The sequence below is a fragment of the Tasmannia lanceolata genome, unplaced genomic scaffold (assembly GCF_043159265.1).
Source record: "Tasmannia lanceolata isolate RefF3 unplaced genomic scaffold, GAP_Taslan_0.1 ptg000029l, whole genome shotgun sequence".
In the NCBI taxonomy this organism is placed as follows: Eukaryota; Viridiplantae; Streptophyta; class Magnoliopsida; order Canellales; family Winteraceae; genus Tasmannia; species Tasmannia lanceolata.
Window position 1 is genome coordinate 3,795,382 of NW_027518706.1, and position 20,482 is coordinate 3,815,863.

General features: G+C 37.3%; 2 protein-coding genes across 5 annotated transcripts in view; one reads left to right on the forward strand and one right to left on the reverse strand.

The window, feature by feature from the left end:
• The window catches only part of LOC143859232 (receptor kinase-like protein Xa21), a 72,027-nt gene that overhangs the window by 37,116 nt on the left and 14,429 nt on the right, over window positions 1-20,482 (forward strand). The gene's annotated exons all lie outside the window — the stretch shown is intronic.
• On the reverse strand, window positions 4,975-7,508 carry LOC143859362 (golgin candidate 6-like). The gene is made up of 2 exons (XM_077370084.1): window positions 5,878-7,508; window positions 4,975-5,739 (listed from the first exon to the last, which is right to left on the reverse strand). The coding sequence occupies exons 1-2, from the start codon at window positions 5,998-6,000 to the stop codon at window positions 5,455-5,457; spliced, it is 408 nt and encodes a 135-aa protein (XP_077226199.1). The 5' UTR covers window positions 6,001-7,508; the 3' UTR covers window positions 4,975-5,454.

Consider the following 20,482-nt stretch of genomic DNA (forward strand, 5'->3'; position numbering starts at 1 on the left):
CTCTCTCACACACACAGACACACACTCATTCTATGTGGTTTGTAATTGAATCAATATTGATTTTTTTAGATATTTTCGTATGTTAATTCTGATCCTTCTTTGAATTTAGGTTGTTTTTTGGAAGAGATACAAGATTGAATTTTTTTTATTTTTTTTTGGTAGGTTAGCTTGGATCGAACCTTCGACCTTGATTTTTTTTCTCGTATGTTAATTCATATCCTCCTTTGAATTTCAGTCATTTTTGGTAATAGATTCAAGACTGGTTTTTTTTCGGCTGTTAATTCTAATTCTTCTTTTAATTTAGGTTGAATTTTGTAAGAGATATAAGATTTATTTATTATTAGTTTTTTATTTTCATTTTTTTCGTCTGTTCATTCAGATCCTTCTTTGAATTTAGTTTTTTTTTTTTTTTTTTGTAAGAGATACATCATTGATTATTTTTTGTCTGTTAATTCAAATCCTTCTTTTAATTTAGGTTTTTTTTTGTAAGAGATACATGATTGAAATTTTTGATGTTTTTTTCGTCCGTTAATTCATATCCTTCTTGGAATTTAGGTTGTTTTTTTGGTAAGAGATACAAGATTGAATTTCTTTGACTGTTAACTCATATCCTTGTTTTAATTTAGGTTGTTTTTCTTTGTAAGAGTTAGAAGATTGATTTTTTTTTTTAATTTTTTTCGTCTGTTAACTCATATCCTTCTTTTAATTTAGGTTGTTTTTGTAAGAGATATAAGATTTTTTTATTTTTTTATTTTTTTGTCTGTTAAATTAGATCCTTCTTTTAATTTAGGTTTCTTTAATTTTTTTTGTTATTTTTCTCTCGTTCCTAGCAGTGCCAACGATTTGGCTGATCGCCTTGCCAAATCGGGAGCTTCCAGAGCTCACTTGTATATGGGGCATTATCTGGCGTGCATTTGTAATCTTCTCTGATTTAATTAATTAATGGCATCTTTTCAAAAAGCTAAACAATTTCTTTTAGGGAGCTACTAGCAAAACATGCAAATGGGAGCTGATGATAGGGTAAGGGCATTCAAGTCATTTTCTCTTCTGTCTTTTTCATTGAAATGGAGATTTCCAACTTACGAGGGGCCGTTTGGATATACGGAGTTTAGAATCCAAGTTTTTAGTTTGAAAACAGTGTAAAAGAGGGGTCATGATCAAGCTGCGGTATGCTCTCCTGACAACGTTTCTTGGATTTTGAGTGAGATATTCAAGTTCTAAAAATCTCTACCGCATCCTGCGATTTCTAAAACCTTGAACTGCTACTTTCTTTCTAACGGAAGGAAGGGCGAGAAGTCAAAAACAAGTAAAAAACGACGGCTGGTCCTCTTCTTCTTGCTTAAGAAGAAGTAAAATACTTTTACAATCGATGGTATTTGAAATCAAAACATCATTGTGCCCCTACATATAGATAAAATGGCAAAAAATCAATGGTTTAGCTTTCTTGGTGAAACACAAAACGAGACTTTATCAACACTTCAGTTCGGATCCACTCATGTCTGGTCCAAATCCGTTTAGATCCCTAATCAGTATCTTTTTCAGTTTTTAGGGAGATTTTATATGGTGCAAACCCTTATAGTCCCGTATTTTTCGAAAAGTACTGTACGGACCACACTATAGGATGATCCAAACCATCCGTGTGATGGAACACAACTTAAATAGGTTGTTCCCCAAAAATCATTTCAATATGAGGATCCTAGCCCTCGCATCTATAAAGTTTCCATAATATGTAGTTCCTCTATAGATCGGAGGGGTGGGATAATCCTATTGAAATGATTTTTTGGGCAACACCTACTTATGTTACGGCCCATGACACGGACGGTTTGGATCATCCTTTCGTGTGGTCGTACATTACTTTTTGAAAAATTCGGGACTATAAGGGCTTACACCATATAAAAACTCATTTTTTTGGATCAGTACTTTCTCAGTCCAGGTCACAATCTATTTCAAATCCGATTGTATATTGCTTGGTTCTACTTACGTTGTACACAATTAGGACTTCGGGTTAGTGAAGAAAGAAGGAGGAGACTCAAGAGAGCTAGGAGAATCGTCAATACGAAAATAAACAATAATAATATGGTGACCGAGTTGGGGACAAGAGTGGAACCGAACAAATAGCATCTTAACGCACAAGCAATCATTCCCTTGTTTTTCACTTTTTCTCTATTGCATGTGGGGATTTGTTAAGTTAGACTCTCGGTTCCATTCTCAGTCTTGGTTGCAACACTCGAAAATAAAATGTTCTTCGTGGTTTTGAGTAGGTTCTTAATATTACAAAAAATACCCCTCATAAATAGACATAAATAAACAAAATTATGAAGGGCATTTGTTTACATTGGCGCCCTACTTTCAATTGCAAACGCTAAAGCTGAGTCGGTGCCTTTTGTTCACTAGATTGTTAATAGAGCCCTCCCTTTCTATTACCATTTGTCTAAACTAACCGCTGGGCATATAAAAAAACACATTTTATCAGTCGCAGTAGATCGCAGCCGCGTGGTCGGCCGGATGTGGTAGACCGTCCGGGTTCAGTAGACCACTAGCGTGCTACTGGTCTTTTTTATTTTTCCAGCGTATAACCTCGCAATAGACCGCAAACTCGCAGTTGACTGAGAACCAGTATATTTCAAATTTTTTATTTAAAACTGTTGAGAAAATCCACCGGGTAAAACAATTCGATCATGCACAAATTAAACGGAGAGTAAAATAAACACAAGACAAGCAAGCCACAAGATGAACATCAAGATTGTATGTGGTTCTGCCAAGCCTACTCCACGGGCGAGAAACACGATCTTCCACTATGAGAAAAACAAAATACAAGGATTACAATGAATTAATCTCAAACCCACAAACCCGCAACCCTTTCCATGCTTCTCAACCCAAGACCGTACAAGAGATTACCCGAGAAAAATCCCAAGAGAAAATACCCAAGAGGAACCCGAGAAAAGGCCTAAGAAGAAAATGAGAGGAATAAACCCACTTCTCTTCTTCTTCTTCCTTTCTCTCTCTTTCCTTCTCTCTTTCTCACCTTCTCACTCCACGGCCAAGTCCTAGCCCTCTTGGAGGATCCTATTTATTTATTAGTGGGATAAGGGTATTTTCATTACTTTCCATGAGATAAGGGTATTTTCATTATTTTTTATGAGACAAAGGGCATTTTGGTTATTTTCTATTACATAAAGCATTTTAAGATTTATTATTATGATTTGGTTCTATTTTGATCATTTTATGAGATAAGGACATTTTTGTCATTTTAAGTATCAAATTTTCTATATGCTCATTTTTGTGAAAAGGGTATTTTGGTCATTTTCATCACATGAGTATTTTGATCATTTTCATGACATTAGAGTATTTAGTTTTCTTTATTTTAAGATATTTTCTATATTTGTTTTTTTTTCTCATTTGCCCATAAAATATGCGTATTTTGGCCATTTTCATGAGAGAAGGGTATTTTGGTTATTTTGCATCACGGGGGAATTTTAGAATTTATTTCTTTTTTATAATTGTCAGTGTCATTCTTTTCCCCCTTTTCTTATTTTCCATGAGATAAGGGCATTATGGTTATTTTATGTGATAATGGCATTTTGGTCATTTTCTATGCTACATGGGTATTTTAGGATTTTTATAAATTTTAGATTTTTATTCTTTTCTATTCATTTTGTTTATTATATATGGATATTTTCCATATCTTTGGTCATTTTCTATGATATGAGAGTATTTTATGATTGTTTCCTTTTTAGGATTTTTTTTCTATTTTTTCCAAATTTTTATCCAATGACAAGGTATTGTGGTCATTTTCCTTGAGTATTTTATGATTTTTTTTTAATAATTTTTCTATTTTCTTTTTTTTTTTATTAGATAAGGTATATTGGTCATTTTTCAAGAGAGGAAAGAGTTGCCGATTTTTTACCCTGAAATTTATCTAGGAACCCGGAGTGGCACCTTGAATTTTATTGATGAAAGAAAAGAAAAAATTACTGGAGGGGGGACATTCCACCTTACCTCAACTTACAACGGATGTTTGGATTACCCAAAGCATCACATCTAATAGCACCCCTAGCATTAAAAAGAAGATCCTTCCACCGACTAAATGCTTTATTACCTTTTACTTTTTCAAGCATAATTTGCCAAGGAGTAGGCAACTTGATTGGCCTCTCTATAGGCATGGGATATCCTAGGCTCCAGCTCCATGATCAACTATATTAGTCATGCTTTGACGATAGATTTTTAGCTAAAGGGTTCAACGTTGGTCACTCTTAAGTCATGCTTTGACGATAACAAAATACAATATTTGATATTAGTTGTTATACTGATCTTTGAATGTTAATTTCTCTTCAAAGGTCAATTTGAAGCATATTAAAGCATGGATCAAAGCATAAAACTTGGAGCACGAAGAAAGAGTTTGAAGATACATTAATCAGGCATAAAGAATGAAGAATTGAAGAAGATTGAAGTCTTAGCAGTAAAAGTTAGTTTGTAAACTAACCCCTCATGCATCTTGAGGTTAGTGGCCCTAAGGGTAGTCTAATCAAACCTAAAATGACTAAAAATGAAATTGAAGTCGTTATTCATATGTGGAAAGAGAGAAATTGAAAGACAATGAAACTGCCCAAAAACAAGAATTCACGGGACTGAGCACGGTTGACCGTGGAGGTGGACGATTAACCGTCAAGAGGCCTTTTGCAAACATCCAATCTGCAACGGCTAGTTCATCAGCCGACCATGGTTGGTCCAACCAAGATGCTTGCACGCACAGGTGACATCAAGACTTTCCACTATAAGAAAAAAGACGAAACAAAAGATTACAACTGATTATTTCAATACAAAACCGTAACCCTTTTCTATTTCAAAAAAAAAAAAAAACCGTAACCCTTTTGATCCCTTCTCTTCTCAATCAAGGTTGAACAAAAATAAACAGAAAGAATAAACCCTTTGAATTTCTCATCACAAGAGAATCCTAATTGAAAACCCTTTCAATTTCTATTTATAAACAGAAAGAATAAAGATCTTCATAGTTGCTGAACATCTTGATATACATTAGGAAAATGATTTTAAGGAAGCTGTGTGTAGTCAGGCCAATTCGCAGGGTGATGCAAATGCCTTCCAGCTCTGTGTTCCCCCTACCACGTCCTGCTAACAAACTTCTATACAATAAATTAAAGCAGCTTGATTGAAAATGAGCAAAATTTGGAGACATACAACTTAGACTTCATCTTCATCCCCTTCGGGAAGACCAACGTCATCTCCAATACCTTCAAGAAGAGAGTCGATGTCCTTGCCCAATTCTGCCAACCTTGCACACAACTTCTCCACCTTGCTCTGTTCTTGGCCCAGACACATAAGCAGATCATTCAACTCTACCTCGCTCTCCTTCTGAGCTTCTACCCTTGCCTCCACTCTCACTGCCTCTATGTTAGGATATGCCTCACTCCCACCCTTCGTCAAGATCTTCAATTTTTAATCCAACAGAAAATTAGCCTGCTCTAAGCTGTTGTAGGCGTCCAACAGGCTTTTTAGATTAGACTCAAGCTTCACAACTAAGTTTTGATACATCAATGCATCGGCTTCAATCTTTGCTTTCTCCGACTTGAGCATCTCTACATGTTGCATTGCGTCTTGAAGGTCTCGACGGAGAGTCACAAATTGTGTACCACCATGGACTTTCTGATTAGAAGAGGAAGCACCGCATCCACCCGACTTGGCCAAATCCTCAGCTAAAGTCGCATTTCGGCCAAGAAGGTCCTTAATAACATAAAAATCCAACATTTCAGAAAATATTTAGTAAGTGTAGTGCAATTAAAGGCGTTGGGCGTGCTCAAAGGCACCTGAATTCACTTCACTCTCTCGAAAGAATCACATGCAAGGTATGTACAGACTAACCAGAATTTCACTGCACTGCTTCTCTAGGAATAACTTTAGGCGCTTTATATAATCCACATCCCTCTCCCCACCCTTCTGCTCCAATTCCGCAAATTGATTGATTCGCCTCCGGAAATTGGCCATTTTGTGGAAGAATTTTGAGTTGTTGTCTCCCTCCTTCAACCATGTAACCCGGGATTTCTGTCACCAGTTGATCTCTTCTCTCCTTATGATCTCTTCATAGGTTACTTTCAACTCCATCGGCCGTTGACGTTCGCTATCCCGAAGAGAATGAGATTCTTCAGATTTTTCCAATTCACTCAGTTCAGCCAAGACTTCGACTTTGGCACGTTCCTACGTTTCGCGAGCAACCTTTGCCCAATTCCGAATTCTAACTTTGAGATGTTTAAGTCTGATGCCGAATACGAAACCATACCATCCAGAAGTGTTCAATTCATTCCACCATCCCTTTATGAGATCCTCAAAATCTGGCAATTCGCATAGATCCATATCGAATCTGAAAGGTCTTGGGCCACTAGTATATTCCGATAATTCGAGCATGATGGGGTTGTGATCGGAGATCGGCCTAGGAAGCGCCCTTTGACTTATGCTGGGAAACAAGTCTTCCCATTCCTTAGACAATAGGATCCGATCAAGTCTGTCGAGCACTAAAGGGTCTTGACTATTCGTCCATGTGTATTTATCTCCTTCCAGGGGAAGATCTAACAATTTGAAGTCTAAGATAAAATCGGATAACCTGCGCATGCTAGTGTTAATTCGGCCAATCGGAGTTTTCTCCTCCGGGCATCGAATTGTATTGAAGTCTCCCCCGATTATCCACGGACCCCCAATCCAGTCGCGGATATTCTTCAGTTCCGGCCATAGATGTTTTCGGTCCCTCGCCCAGGCTAGGCCATAAACCGTTGTTAACAAGCAGTTAAGATTAGAGGGAATGTGATTCAGTCGTGCAGTTACCGTGTAACGCTCTGTTTCAACCTCCATCATTGACATAATGTCATCTCTCCAAATGATGATGATACCCCCCGGCGTTCCCACCACCTCCTTCGCGACCCATTGCCTATTTGTTCTCTCCCATATATCATTTATCAGCTGCTCAGTAACCCGCATGGTCTCTGATTCAATTAAAACTAAGACATCCGGCTTTTTGTGTTTGCGGAGATCCTTGACGGCCAACCTTTTTCTTTCGGACCCTAAACCCCTTATATTCTAGAAAATCATCTTTATGAAGCAATTGTTTGTTTCCCGCATTCCCTCGGACTGCTTTATAGCAATCGCCTCAGTTCCCTCGACCCCTTACCTTTCGGCCTGGTAATGGATTGAGGAGCGGTATCCCTTTCAATGACCTCCAGAATCATCTCTCTGGATGCTTCATTATCTTCCAGAAATTGAATCTAGGGCTGTGCCCATTTTTTCCATCTCGCGTAGCTCAATTTCATTACCACCTTCACAGTCCATGATAATGGGTTTTTCACCTTCCACGGCTATAGGTTCAAGAAGGCAAGGAGGTGCTTCATCTGCAGTCACACCAGCCAGGCATTCACCACCACCAATGATAGGATTACCTCGGGAAGAGTTAGAGTCAGTCTCCGCTACCGTCCTACCGATGGTGATCGATCCAACGGTTGTAGTTTATCAGCAGGTTCACCAACCAAGCTTTCAACTGTGCCAGTGATAGGATTTACTGGTAAAGAACTGGAAGTAGGAGTACCACGGTATTTTCCCACCAATATCACTTCGTTTCTTTAAGACGTAGGTGTTTAAACTTTAAAATGGGGCCAAAAGTGTATTATGAAAATCTTAAGTGACAAGGGTAATTGAGTCATTTGTAATTAATCACTCAAGTTTAAGTGATTCCTAGGGCCCACCCTTGCAACTTAAAAGAAGTCTAGTAACCTATTGGTGGTTGGAGATGTTCATGTATGTTGTTCTAGTTAAGTTAGGAATTCTAATTTCTCTTGAGTTGGTATTGGGATTCTACTACAATTAATGGATCAAGTATTTAAGTCCAAGTTTTATTTTCTCTATAAATGTAGGACCTTTGGCCACTTTTGATAACACACAATAGAGAAAGAAGCTTTTTGCTCCCAAACTTGGTTGAACCATAATCCAGGAGAAAACCCTAAAGGGTACACTACCTCTCTCCTCTCTTTTTACCTCTTTATGTAATTCTTTTCTCTGATCTTTACCTTTAATTTCTTTTTTTAGTCCTCTTTATTTTCAGTTTTTGATCTGTACATATTATTCTTGATCCATGCACCTCTTAGGCTCCCTAAAACTCTAGCTATGCTTTTCCGACATGTCTGCACCTTCTCAGCATATGTTTTTACCTTCCCGGCATATGTCTGCACATTTATGGTGTAAATCTACAGTCTTTTAAACCTACTCTAAACCTAGTAGAAATACTTTCCAATCTAAACACAAATTTTATGATCCAAAACTGTAATTTTCACCCATCCTTTTCACCCCCTAACGCTCCTCCCATAGATCGTCCCACGCCAACTTGGTATCAAAGTGGCATGTATAATGATCTTTCCGTAAACTCATGCATTAGTCTCCCAAGCTCAACTTTGAAGGTAGAGTAGCAACCTAGGTCCAACTGGCATTGGAGGCGTCTCTGAAAATGGAAAAACATGGTAGTGAAGAAAAAAACCTTCTTAGTGTAATTAATGTGAATATGAATTTTAAAAGGTTTGGTATCGTTTTGTTTTTATTCTAATTCCGTGATGGACTTGGTTAGAATGAAACACAATCATCTTTTTGGTATAGGTATAATCCTTTCGACCATTTCTCCATTTGCAGTGTATGGAAGATTTGGAATAAGAGCAATAGAGAAACCTTAACGTAAATAGTTGCTCCATTGATTAAGATCATTATGGATATAAAAATTACATCATCTATTGGGAACTATGAAGAAAAGAATTGGGGAATGATAGTTCAAAAGCACTGTATATTGGAAAAAGATACTTTATTAAGGTTACGTGTGATAGAGGAATGTGGTGATGGAGGAATACGTATAAAACGGTGTGCAACATCCCCTTAAAGCGGTTTTAAATTTTGGAATGCAGTGGGGTGCCACGTGGCGCCACTCGAGCTTACCACATTCAGCTTTATATATATATATATATATATATATATATATATATATATATATATATATATATATATATATATATATAGATGTAAGTGGCACTTAATAGGACACTCCAATTTGAAATGGATCATGACTAAGACATAAGCACATCCAATCCGAATTAGATCCGTTGACACCCCTACTTGGAGTCATCTAGTTTCTGCCACATGTCATCACACCAAATTCCCCACCAGTTTTCTTAATCTTTAAAATGGATCGTGACTAAGACATAGCTGGATCCGATCCGAAGTGGATCCATTAACACCCCTACTTGGAGTCATCTAGTTTTTGCCAAATGTCGTCAGACCAAAACCCACCAGTTTTGTTTTCTTTAAACATTTTTAAACTTAAGCATGTCTAACTGCTTCATTAAAAACACATTTCCCATTCAAAAGTCTTCATGGGACTAACGTATGAGATTAGTTTTTCGTTGTTTGGCAGACGTATAAGGATCAAAGCCAGGGTGACAAATGACAAAAAATCATTCTCTATTTTGGATTTGTATGACAAGTTTGAATACAAGGATTATTAGGAATAAGAGGGTTAAAGGGAAAAGAAGCACAAAATGGATCCCAACTCCACCGGATTTCACCAACTTAATAGAAAATTGACATCCTTTTTCATGTTGTCAGAGAATAGCGAATGATATAGATGACTCAGTAGCTAGAGAAGTTTAATTACAACCGATCTTCATGTGGGACAGTCTCTGGCACTTCCGTAAGGGTTTTCTGTCAATAATATACCCGTTTCCATCTAAACAGATAAATGGTAACCTATTCAGGACCAATAAAATTTGAGGATATAAATTAAGTGAGGTTTGCAGACTACTGGAAGGGTTCAATATCTTTTGTAGTTCATTACCAAGACAACTCATTGTTGAGAGAAAATATCCCAATGCCATTATAACATTTGACAAGAAGTCCAGATTAATATATATTAGAGGATGAGGGTTTGGATTTAGCAAATGGACATCTCGCATGAGGCAAATAAAATAGCCAATGCTCTTCCCAGACCAAATTGATGTGTTGACAAAGTTCTTTCATCCTATATTGTTATCTTTCTATATTCACTAAGGAGCTTTTTGGATACATGGTTTTGAGAATCCAGGTTTTAGTTTGAAAGCAGTGTAAAATTCTGGATTTTAAGTAAGAAATCCAGGTTTGAGAAATCTCTATCCCATCTTGAGATTTCTAGGACCTGGAAACACGGGACGATCTCCTGCTCTCTCGCTCGACGGAAAGAAGGGCGAGAAATCAGAAAACAACGGAAGGTCTCCTTCTTCACTCGTCTCCCATCCAGGATTTTGAGGAAATCCAAGATTCCAATATCCATGTATCCTGACAGCCCTGAAATGTTTTTGTTATACATCAAGAAAAGGAAACTCATCACATTACCTCAAGATCCCCATCAGCATCGCTCAAAATAAGACCATGTAATAGCATGCTGTCATAGAAGAACAAATTGCGGTAAGTTAGGTAGAAAGAAAATGGATAAAGTTTTTAGGCTAAAAATAGGGGCATTTAAATAGAAGAGAGGTTAGCAATCCCATAGAACTGAAGATGAGAGAAATATCCACATACAGTAAGAAAATCAAAATGGAGTGTTTCATCTCATTCTTCATGTACCTTCCAAATGGCATGATAATATTGTCCTCAAAAGTGGCATGAGAAATTGAAAGTGGTTGAGTCATTGCAGATGCTAACATTGCTTGGCCATCTGTATTTTTCTGCTTCAGAAAATAAATCATGATGAACAGGATGTTGAATAGAAAGATATTAGTCTGCATAGAGAGGCCCATCATGTTAACATAAAATAGAAGCATGATGTAAGACAATCAAAGAAGCAGCAAAATTCCTCTATGTAGGTGTCAAATAAGATGGCTTAGAATCTATACCAAATGCAAAGCATTGCCCCTTTACTGAAGCTGAAACGAAACAAGCCTTCGCCCTTCCGTGCCACGGTGATATGACAGGCATCCTTCAAGACGACCAAAATGTGAAGAGTTTTTAAATTGCATGAACTGAGCTTTCAATGGATTCTATGGCTTTGTTCGAAACTTAATGACTCAACAATTACTACAATGGAGCATGTAACGTTGCTGCTAGGAAAGGTTTGTAGCTCGGTATCATGCAAAATAAGACATATCAGTGCACCCTCTAGATATTACTTGAATTGTTACCAACAATTATATACCCCTCTCTCCCCCCCGTAGGAATAAGAAAACAATTACATTCCCACCTCAGGAATAACAAAAACATCACCGTAAGGTACTTATATAGATATGTCTGGATCCAATTTCTATATAGATATTTTTGGCATCAGTACTTCTCCAAGTTATATACAAAGGAGTTTGAATGGATGCCGAAGCCCGATGGTCGGAGAGGGATTTCTCCGAGGAGAAAGTGAGAGGCTCTATTTTCCAAGAAAAAGGAAAGATATCCTGGTCCAAATGGCTTTCCTCTAATTTGTAAAAAACCCATACTCATGACCTTCTTTTTTTTTTTTTTGGTCTTAAACCCAGAATTTATTTAGGAACCTGGTCTCACGGGCAAAACTCACCAAGGAATCACTAATTATAATTTGCAAAAAAATATATATGGTATCCATTAACAAACAAATGAATCTTACGATTAAGCAACTATAAGTCCTAAAGAAAAATGAAAATCAAATTACAGTGCATTCATCAATCTAATCAATTTATTTTCAGTCTCCAATATCCATCGAGTGAGACCAATACGACACAATGAATATAATATTGGAAGAATATTTGTTGAGAAAGAGAGACCAATACGATGTAATGAATATAATATTGAAAGAGTATTTGTTTAGTACTTTAGGTCTATGGGATGGGGATGACAACAAATATTAGTTACATATGAGTTTTAAGAAAAGTTAATTATAAAATAAGAGTTAATGAGAAAAGAAGAGGTAAACATTTGGAAAACTGGACTATGGCTCCATGAAAGAATTATGGAACATTTGGAAAGCTGGACTATGGCTCCATGGAAGGAAAAAGGAAAACTATTGTGGCAAGTTTCATTCCTTGCTACAATTTGGGTTTTATGGAAGGAAAGAAATACCTGGATATTCAAAGGTTTCTCAAAGGGAGATTAGTTCATCTTCAACAAAGCGATTGCCTTAATGATTTCTTGGGTGAAAACTTTGCTTTGATCCGTATTTGTTGTTCAGGTTGATCAGAAGGTGCATAAATAGCTAGAACTGAATGCAGAAAGTATGGAAAAACATCTCGTAATTGAAAGAAATATGTTGTGAGGCTAGCAATGTACCGAAAGTAATTCAAGCATGGTTGCTGCCTGCCCAAGGGATTCTAGAGCTAAACCTTGATGGTTCCTTGATGGTTCCAGTATAGGAAATCATGGCCCTCCGGTATTGGAGGCCTCTTGAGAAATGAAGACTAGGTGGTATTATGGGCGTTTTTAGGTCCGATCAGAGTGGCAGCTACAAATGAAGCGGAAGTATGAGCCGTTCACGATGGTATAAAGCTGCTTCATAACGAGGATTTGAATAACGTAGTGGTTGAAGGGGACTCTCTCAATGTAATTAGATGGCTTAAAGGTCCACATATGGTACCTTGGAGATTTGTAGCTTTATTCGACGAGATTTAAGATAGAATTGGGTCGGCCTCAATTTCCTTTATACATGTGAGGAGGTCAGCTAATGGTGAGGCTGATAGGCTAGCTAGAGATGGTTTATCCAAAGAGAGCATTGAGTTTTTCGACTTTATTCCCCTCTAAATCATCGTTCTTTATAATCTAGATCATGCATATTGAGTACGCTCTGATGTTGTATTTTAGGGATCTTCTCAATCTCTTTTCTCATTCATGAAATCCTTTCACCATTAAAAGAGAGAGAGAGAGAGAGAGAGAGAGAGAGAGAGAGAGAGAGAGAGAGAGAGAGAGTAGGCAACTTGGTTGGCCTCTCTATAGGCATGGGATATCCTAGGCTCCAGCTCCATGATCAACTATATTAGTTCCTGCCAATACAATTTAGTAGTCCATAGAGGAGTTTTATTGTCTTTAAGTAAATCAATCAGAATTTTATTGTCTGATTCAATCCAGATATTTGTGAACCCTAGCGCTTTGTAGTATCTGAGTTCATCCAGATATTCTCAAAATTATGCGATGGAAAATATAGCAGTTGAAAAGTATTGAAAAGAAAATGAATTAGCCCAAGGTTCCAACCATAGAGGAACTTTATGAAATCCTTCATATGAAAATTTTGTAAATGTCTTGATATGATTGTTAATATCTTTTTATCAATCCATGGATAAATTGGAAATTCTTCTAGAAATTATCTTTAATTAAAAAAAGGGAAAATATAGATCTCGTCTAAAATTTTCTTTGAAAGGATTACCTATTTGAGACAAAAAAGGTGAGAATGATTCTATGATTTTATTAACATGTTATATCTATGAACTATGACAAAGGATGAAAAATCTAATGCTCTAATTGTTTGATTTATCATGAACCTCCTACTAGTTTTAAACCTCAATTTGAAAAATATGGTTTTGATAGAATTGAATTAAATTTAAATCACTCTAGCCCCATCTTTTTGCTGATGAAAAGTGGGAGAGAATATTGATATTTTGTCAAACTTAGTTTTGAAAATTATTTGTTTTAAACAGGGGATTTGCTTGCCAATTTCGTTGAAAGCCATTTCACGGCTAGCTTTGCATGCGAGAACAGTCACACAGGTTACTTTTTGGTGCATTTTGTCTTATTTAATTCTTCTGAGGTGACTCTTCTCACATCCAAAAGCCAGCCGCAAAATGTCTTTCTGCGAAATTGGCTAGCAAATCCCTTTAAACAAAGTATAAATTAAGAGGGGGCAAATTTTGTTTAAAACAGTCAATGAGGGGGTGCTTAGAAGGGGAAATCATTTTGTGTTTGTGATCATAAAAAAAATGGAGATTTTTAGCCCAAGGGTTCAACTCTGATCACTCTTAAGTCATGCTTTGACGATAACAAAATACAATATGATATTTGATATAAGTTGTTCTACTAATCTTTGAATGTTAATCTCTTCAAAGGTCAATTTGAAGCATGGATCAAAGCATAAAACTTGGAGCATGAAGAAAGATTTTGAAGATACATTAATCAAGCATAAAGATTGAAGAATTGAAGAAGATTGAAGTCTTAGCAGTAAAAGTTAGTCGTAAACCAAACTCTCATGCATCTTACGGTTAATGGCACTAAGGGTAGTTAAAAAAAAACATAAAATGGCTAAAAATGAAATTAAAGTCATTATTCATAAGTGGAAAGAGAAATTGAACGAGAATGGAACCGTCCAAAAACAAGATTTCACTGTCAACCATGGACTGAACACAGTTGACCGTGGACATGGACAGTTGTCTTGTAGTTAGTGGCACTAAGGGTAGTTTAATCAAACCTAAAATGACTAAAAATGAAATTAAAGTCATTATTCGTAAGTGGAAAGAGAGAAATTGAAAGAGAATGAAACTGTCCAAAAACAAGAATTCACGGTCGACGATGGACCGAGCACGGTCGACCGTGGAAGTGGACGATTAGCCGCCTAGGGGCCTTCTGCGAACATCTAATCTCCAATGTCGGTGGTTGGTCCAACCAAGATGCCTGCACACACAGGTGACATCAAGATCTTCGACTATAAGAAAAAAGACCAAACAAAAGATTACAACGGATTACTTCAATACCCAAAAACTGTAACCCTTTTGATCTCTTCTCTTCTCAGTAAAGATTGAACACAAATAAACAGAAAGAATAAACCCTTTAAATTTTTCACCACAAGAGAACCTTAATTGAATACCCTTTGAATTTTTCACCATAAACAGAAAGAATAAAGATCTTCATAGTTGTTGAACATCATGATATACAATAGGAAAATGATTTTGAGGAAGCTGTGCAGGCCAACTCGCAGGGTGATGCCAATGCCATACCGTGCTGTGTTCCCCTTACCAAGTCCTGCTAACAAACTTCTATACAATAAAATAAAAGCAACTTGATTGAAAATGAGTGAAAATTTGGAGATATACAACTTAGACTTCCATCTTCATCCCCTTCGGGAAGACCAGCATCATCTCCAATCCCTTCAAGGAGAGAGTCGTCCTCGCCCAATTTTGCCAACCTTGCACACAACTTCTCCACCTTGCTCTGTTCTTGGCCCAGACACACAAGCAGATCATACAACTCTGCCTCCGTCTCCTTCTGAGCTTCTTCCCTTGCCTCCACTCTCACTGCCTCTATGTCAGGTGGATATGCCTCACTCCCACCCTTCCTCAATATCTTCAATTCCGAATCCAACCGAAAATTAGCCTTCTCTAAGCTGTTGTAGGCTTCCGACACTATAATAGGATGATCTAAACCGTCCATGTGTGGAACACAAGGTAAATAGGTTGTGCCCCAAAAATCATTTCTTTAGGATGATCCTAGCCCTCTGATGTGGTCCGTATAGTACTTTCTAAAAGTATAGGACTATAAGGGCTTACACCATATAAAATCTTGATCATTTGGGATTTTACGGGGCACCCGCGGGTCCACCCACATGGCTCAGTTTTGACGGGACCTGTACGGCCAGGTTAAATTTCATTGGGTTAGGATGATCTAAACCGTCCATGTGTGGAACACAAGGTAAATAGGTTGTGACCCAAAAATCATTTCTTTAGGATGATCCTAGCCCTCTGATGTGGTCCGTATAGTACTTTCTAAAAATACAGGACTATAAGGGCTTACACCATATAAAATCTTGATCATTTGGGATTTTATGGGCACCCGCGGGTCCACCCACACGGCTCAGTTTTGATGGGGCCCGTACGGCCAGGTTAAATTTCATTGGGTCACTAATTTAGTGACCCGGACTTGTAAGTTACGGGTGGTCCGAGTAGACTCGCGGGTCCGGGTCACTTTTTGAAGGTCTACCAGCGCCCAGGCATGCTTGCGCCCACTCAACGGGTCCGACATCTTTTTCAACAAAAAGTGAAAGCCGAATAGTCTCACATTGACCAAACCAAAAACTCGTCTGGTTCCATAAGCTTATAAAAGTGTTTACTCCTCAGCTATGAAGCACGGGTACGGATACGGGGTGCAGGTACGACACGACACGGGCACGTGGGTACGTGATTTGCCAAAAAAACTGGGTGCGGGTACGTTCGGGTACGCCGAATAAAATAATATATTTTAATATTTTATTATATATTTATAAAAAATTTAAAAAATAATTGTAGAGCAATCAAATAACAATAACATCACCAAAATGAAAAATTCTAATATTACTCTTCATTTCATAAGTGATTAAGTTCCATATTTCAGAACATGAGGCATCAATACATCATTCATTAGAAAAAGAAGTCTGTCACCAGTGTGTTGACCAGTGCCTGACAAGATGAATAATTTTTAGAGACCAAATTATGAGATATTTTTTACCGGACTTTTGGAATTTAATAATGTTTGGACACGATAGATTTTATGAATTTTTAAAATTTGAAAAATACCCCACCGTTTGGAAATTAAGAAAGTTAAAATTTTGACCTGACCCTTTTTCTTTGAATTTTGTACTAGAACCGGAGAGTTGACTTTTTTTCCTTTTAGATTTGGGTGTTGAAATTATTTTTAATAAATCCAAAATGGGGATATTCCGTTATTTACATGTAAATCTTAAGTAAATGGACAATAAAATAGTTTTTTTTTTTTTAAATGGGGTACGTACCCTAGACGTACCCGAGGCGTACCCGGACGTACCCGCACCCCATACGTGTCGGGTGCGGGTGTGGGAGCTCCGGGAGAGTACCCGTGCTTCCTAGCTCCTCAGAAGGGAGGAGAATCTTCATCGACCCTAACCCTAGGAAGTAAGACTTTTGGTTAATCCCAAAAGGATTCCTAAGATGCTTCTCACCAATCACAAAGTTTTCCTCTGGGCACACTATTTTTGGCCCCACCAAGCTTGATATCCCATCTCCATTAGTAGGTCAACCTTGAGGAGCCTTGGCCAACACCATTTTAGATTGTAAGGGATAGATTGTACGCACTAGTGCACGAGTTCGAACCAAACTCACTTTGATTTGTTATTATTTGGAGAAATTGAAGGCATTAAAATTCCCAGCTAAGCCTAGAGATAAAATGCCCTGGATAAATTGAAGTACAACTTTTATTATATTTAAGAAATGATATTTTCCCCCTCTGACGGATAAAACCCCCCCGCCCCAACATTTTATTCGCTAGTTTTAAAGGCAAAGAAAAACGTTAAAGGCGTGAATTTAACCTCAAACAGTGAAACATTCCCATAGAAACCGTTGGGGAGGGAGAGGAATATCATTTCCCTATGTTTATGTTGTTTTTTATTTGATGTATGCACGTACAGGGAAGCCACACTGGCATTGCATTTGGTCAATACACTTGTTAAAGATAGACACTGGATATGAGGCAGCACATAACAGGGTACATGGCATTGCCTCGCAACTGGGTAAAGAGTGGTTCTCCAGGCACATTTGTTGTTGTGCTGAGATGACACCTGTCAACGTGAAAGAAAAAAAAAAAACCAAAGAGATTAGTGACCGATGGCAAGGGTATACACTATCAAGGTTCTAAATTTCGGTTTCGGAGGTAATTTCGGTCCTCACCGAAACTAAAATTTTAGCCGAAATCCCGAAATTCAGTAGAAGCGCTCGAAATGTCGTTTTCTTGGGCTGAATTTCGGCTGAAATTTTGTAAAGGAATAAAAAATTAATATTTTATCAAGAAATCTCACCGAAATTTCGGCAATTTTGGTTTCGGAACGTTTCGGTTTCGGACCTCACTGAAGTTCAAAATTTTGGATTTCGGCCGAAATTTAAAACCTTGTACACTATCAAGAAGCTGTTTGGATTTCAGGAATTGTCTAGAAATGTTTGGAAAGGAAAAATACTTTTAAAAGTTCATTTTTTTTTATAACACTAAAAAAGATTACTTGAACCAACCATATTCAATTTTAAGGAAAAATATTGCCTTCAATTTATGATAATATCCCTCTAAACAAACCATAATTCTATCATTTTCCTCTAAATCATGAAAAGAAAATACTTTTCCTAAGAAAAAATTTTCCGTCTGAAATGTTTTTCTTGCAATCCAAACAGAAATCTCAAACCTTTGATTGATTAGATAGGGAAGAGATAAAAGTGGGCCCACAATTTTATTCATGTTCTACAGTCTTTTCATACAAAATCATTTTCCAAAAAAAAAAGCTTGTAAAATAATATCCATGGCAATTCCCAGCTCCTTGAAATATAGTAAAATATAAACAAGTAGATTTTCCAAAAGAAAAAAACAAATAGAAAAGATAAATTTTACCAAACGAAAGTGTGAGCAGAAGGCCCAACATCAAGAGAGGAGCAGAGGATTTCATCTTGGCTTGAGATGAGTTGATAACACATACACCGTATAGCTGAGAATTTGGATTTTGTCGATATCTTTTGAGATTACATATAAAATCTACCTAGCTAGCGGTCCATGTCAATAGAAATAGAAATCTCAGATATACAATAGATTTACAAAATCTCTTATGTGGTGGTGTTGCGTTAAAATTGGGCTGCCTATAGTGTAGTGACCCAAGTGGCAACCCAAGAAGGGGGTGAATTGGGTTTAAGAAATTGCTGCTCTTTTAAAAGATTAATTAAAATTAAAACCTAGAACAATAACAATTAGAGTAATGATATAATGAAGGGTGCCCTTGCAAAAATCAGCTTCAACAGCACCCCTATTGGTTAATTTCTGAATGTGTGGCGTCGAAAAAAGTGGATTGGGCCTAAAACAGTGGAAACCGTGTTGAGTTTAAGCACTAAGAAATAAAATCAAGATGCAAATAAAGATAGAGAGAGAGAGAGGAAAGAGTGCACTGAGATTTTATAGTGGTCCAGCATGAACCGACCTACATCCACTCCACGAATATCCTCTTCATGGCTTCCACTAACCCGGCATCTTACGGGTGGAGTCAAAACCATAAACAAACTTTTTATCCCCAAAAGCTCCGCCTCGAAGTTGAATCCGTGCCTTGTCCACTATTGTGAGCTTTATCCCAACGCTCGTCTTCAGAGAGTTGCCAAGGTACCCTTCGCCGTACTACAAATATGGAAAATAAATTGCCTCCACAAAGGCTAATACAATAATAACCTCACTGCAAGTTTCTTTCAAATGATTTATAGGTGAATCATACTCTAATCCCTCAAATAATATCCAATTAGAAGCACAACACTCAAATTTATCTCCAAGGGTATTCCAAGAGTGTGTCTTAATGTTACAAGGGGGTAGAACCCCTTTATATAGGAAATCCAAACCAAAACTAGTTGTTATGGCCCTCTAAAGGGTAGTTAAAACTTAAAACTAGCCTTTATGGCTATCAGGTGGTTGATATGGGTTTTCAGACGTATGTGCAAACGTTTGTCAAGTTCTCACAAACGCCTATCAATATTTCTGTGTCTGTTGCACTTCACAGATCTTTGACGGACGTTTGGGCAGACGTCTGATGCATTGTTTGTGAAAGGTCTATTCCCCCTTTTTGCTCTTTTCATTTTTATCCTTTTCTTGTCCTATGGGTTGTTGGTCCACTTGACTATTGATTACGTTTAACTTATTTTAAACCATTTTAAGGGCTCTTCAATGCCTCTAGTAGAATCTAAGTGATGAATTAAATTATACAATCTAAAAACTAAAAAAACTTGATTTTTTATCTTCCATCTGGGCTTCTTCTAGCCCTCTCCTCTCCACGGATCTCCATCTTTCCTTTAGCATCATTGATCTTCAAGATTTCTTCAATGCCTTATCCATGCTCCTTGACTTTGATCTTGGATGGAATTTGCAACCTAAACATTAAACCATTACTTCAACTAACTTTCTAATTGAAATGTAGGTCTAGGCAACCAAGAGGGCAGTGAATTGGTTGGGAATTAAAACTTTAAAGTTTCTTTAAAACTTTTAACCCTAATCCCTTATTAATTAATCATGATCGGTTAACACAATAAAAGAGAAATAGAGTATAATAACCACAAATCAACAAACAAAGAAAGAAGGAGATAAGGGAGAAGAGAAAAAGCACACCGGATTCATAGTGGTTCGGTCCCTTAACCCAAGGTCCTACTCCACTCTTCTCGAGTTGCTCTTTGAGGTGCTCCACTCTTTGAATCCTCTACAATGGACAGATTCGAGCCACACCTACAAATCGATCTCCAATAGATTTAAGAATGGTGCCTTCCACCTTTATAATGATAGCACGAGTGAAGTAGATAGCTTTGCCTCCCTTTTAGGGGTTGATTGCACAATGGATAGCTCGAACAACTCTATCTCAAAGTGGATTACAAATCAAAGCCTAAATCCAAACTCCAACGATTAATCTCAAGCCGAGGCAAAAAAATTGGATGAGACAAAATAAGCAAAAAGTGATTAATAAGGCTTAGGAGGGTTGGTAGATCATTAGAAAAACTCTCAAGTGCACATATGGATGTATATATAACCT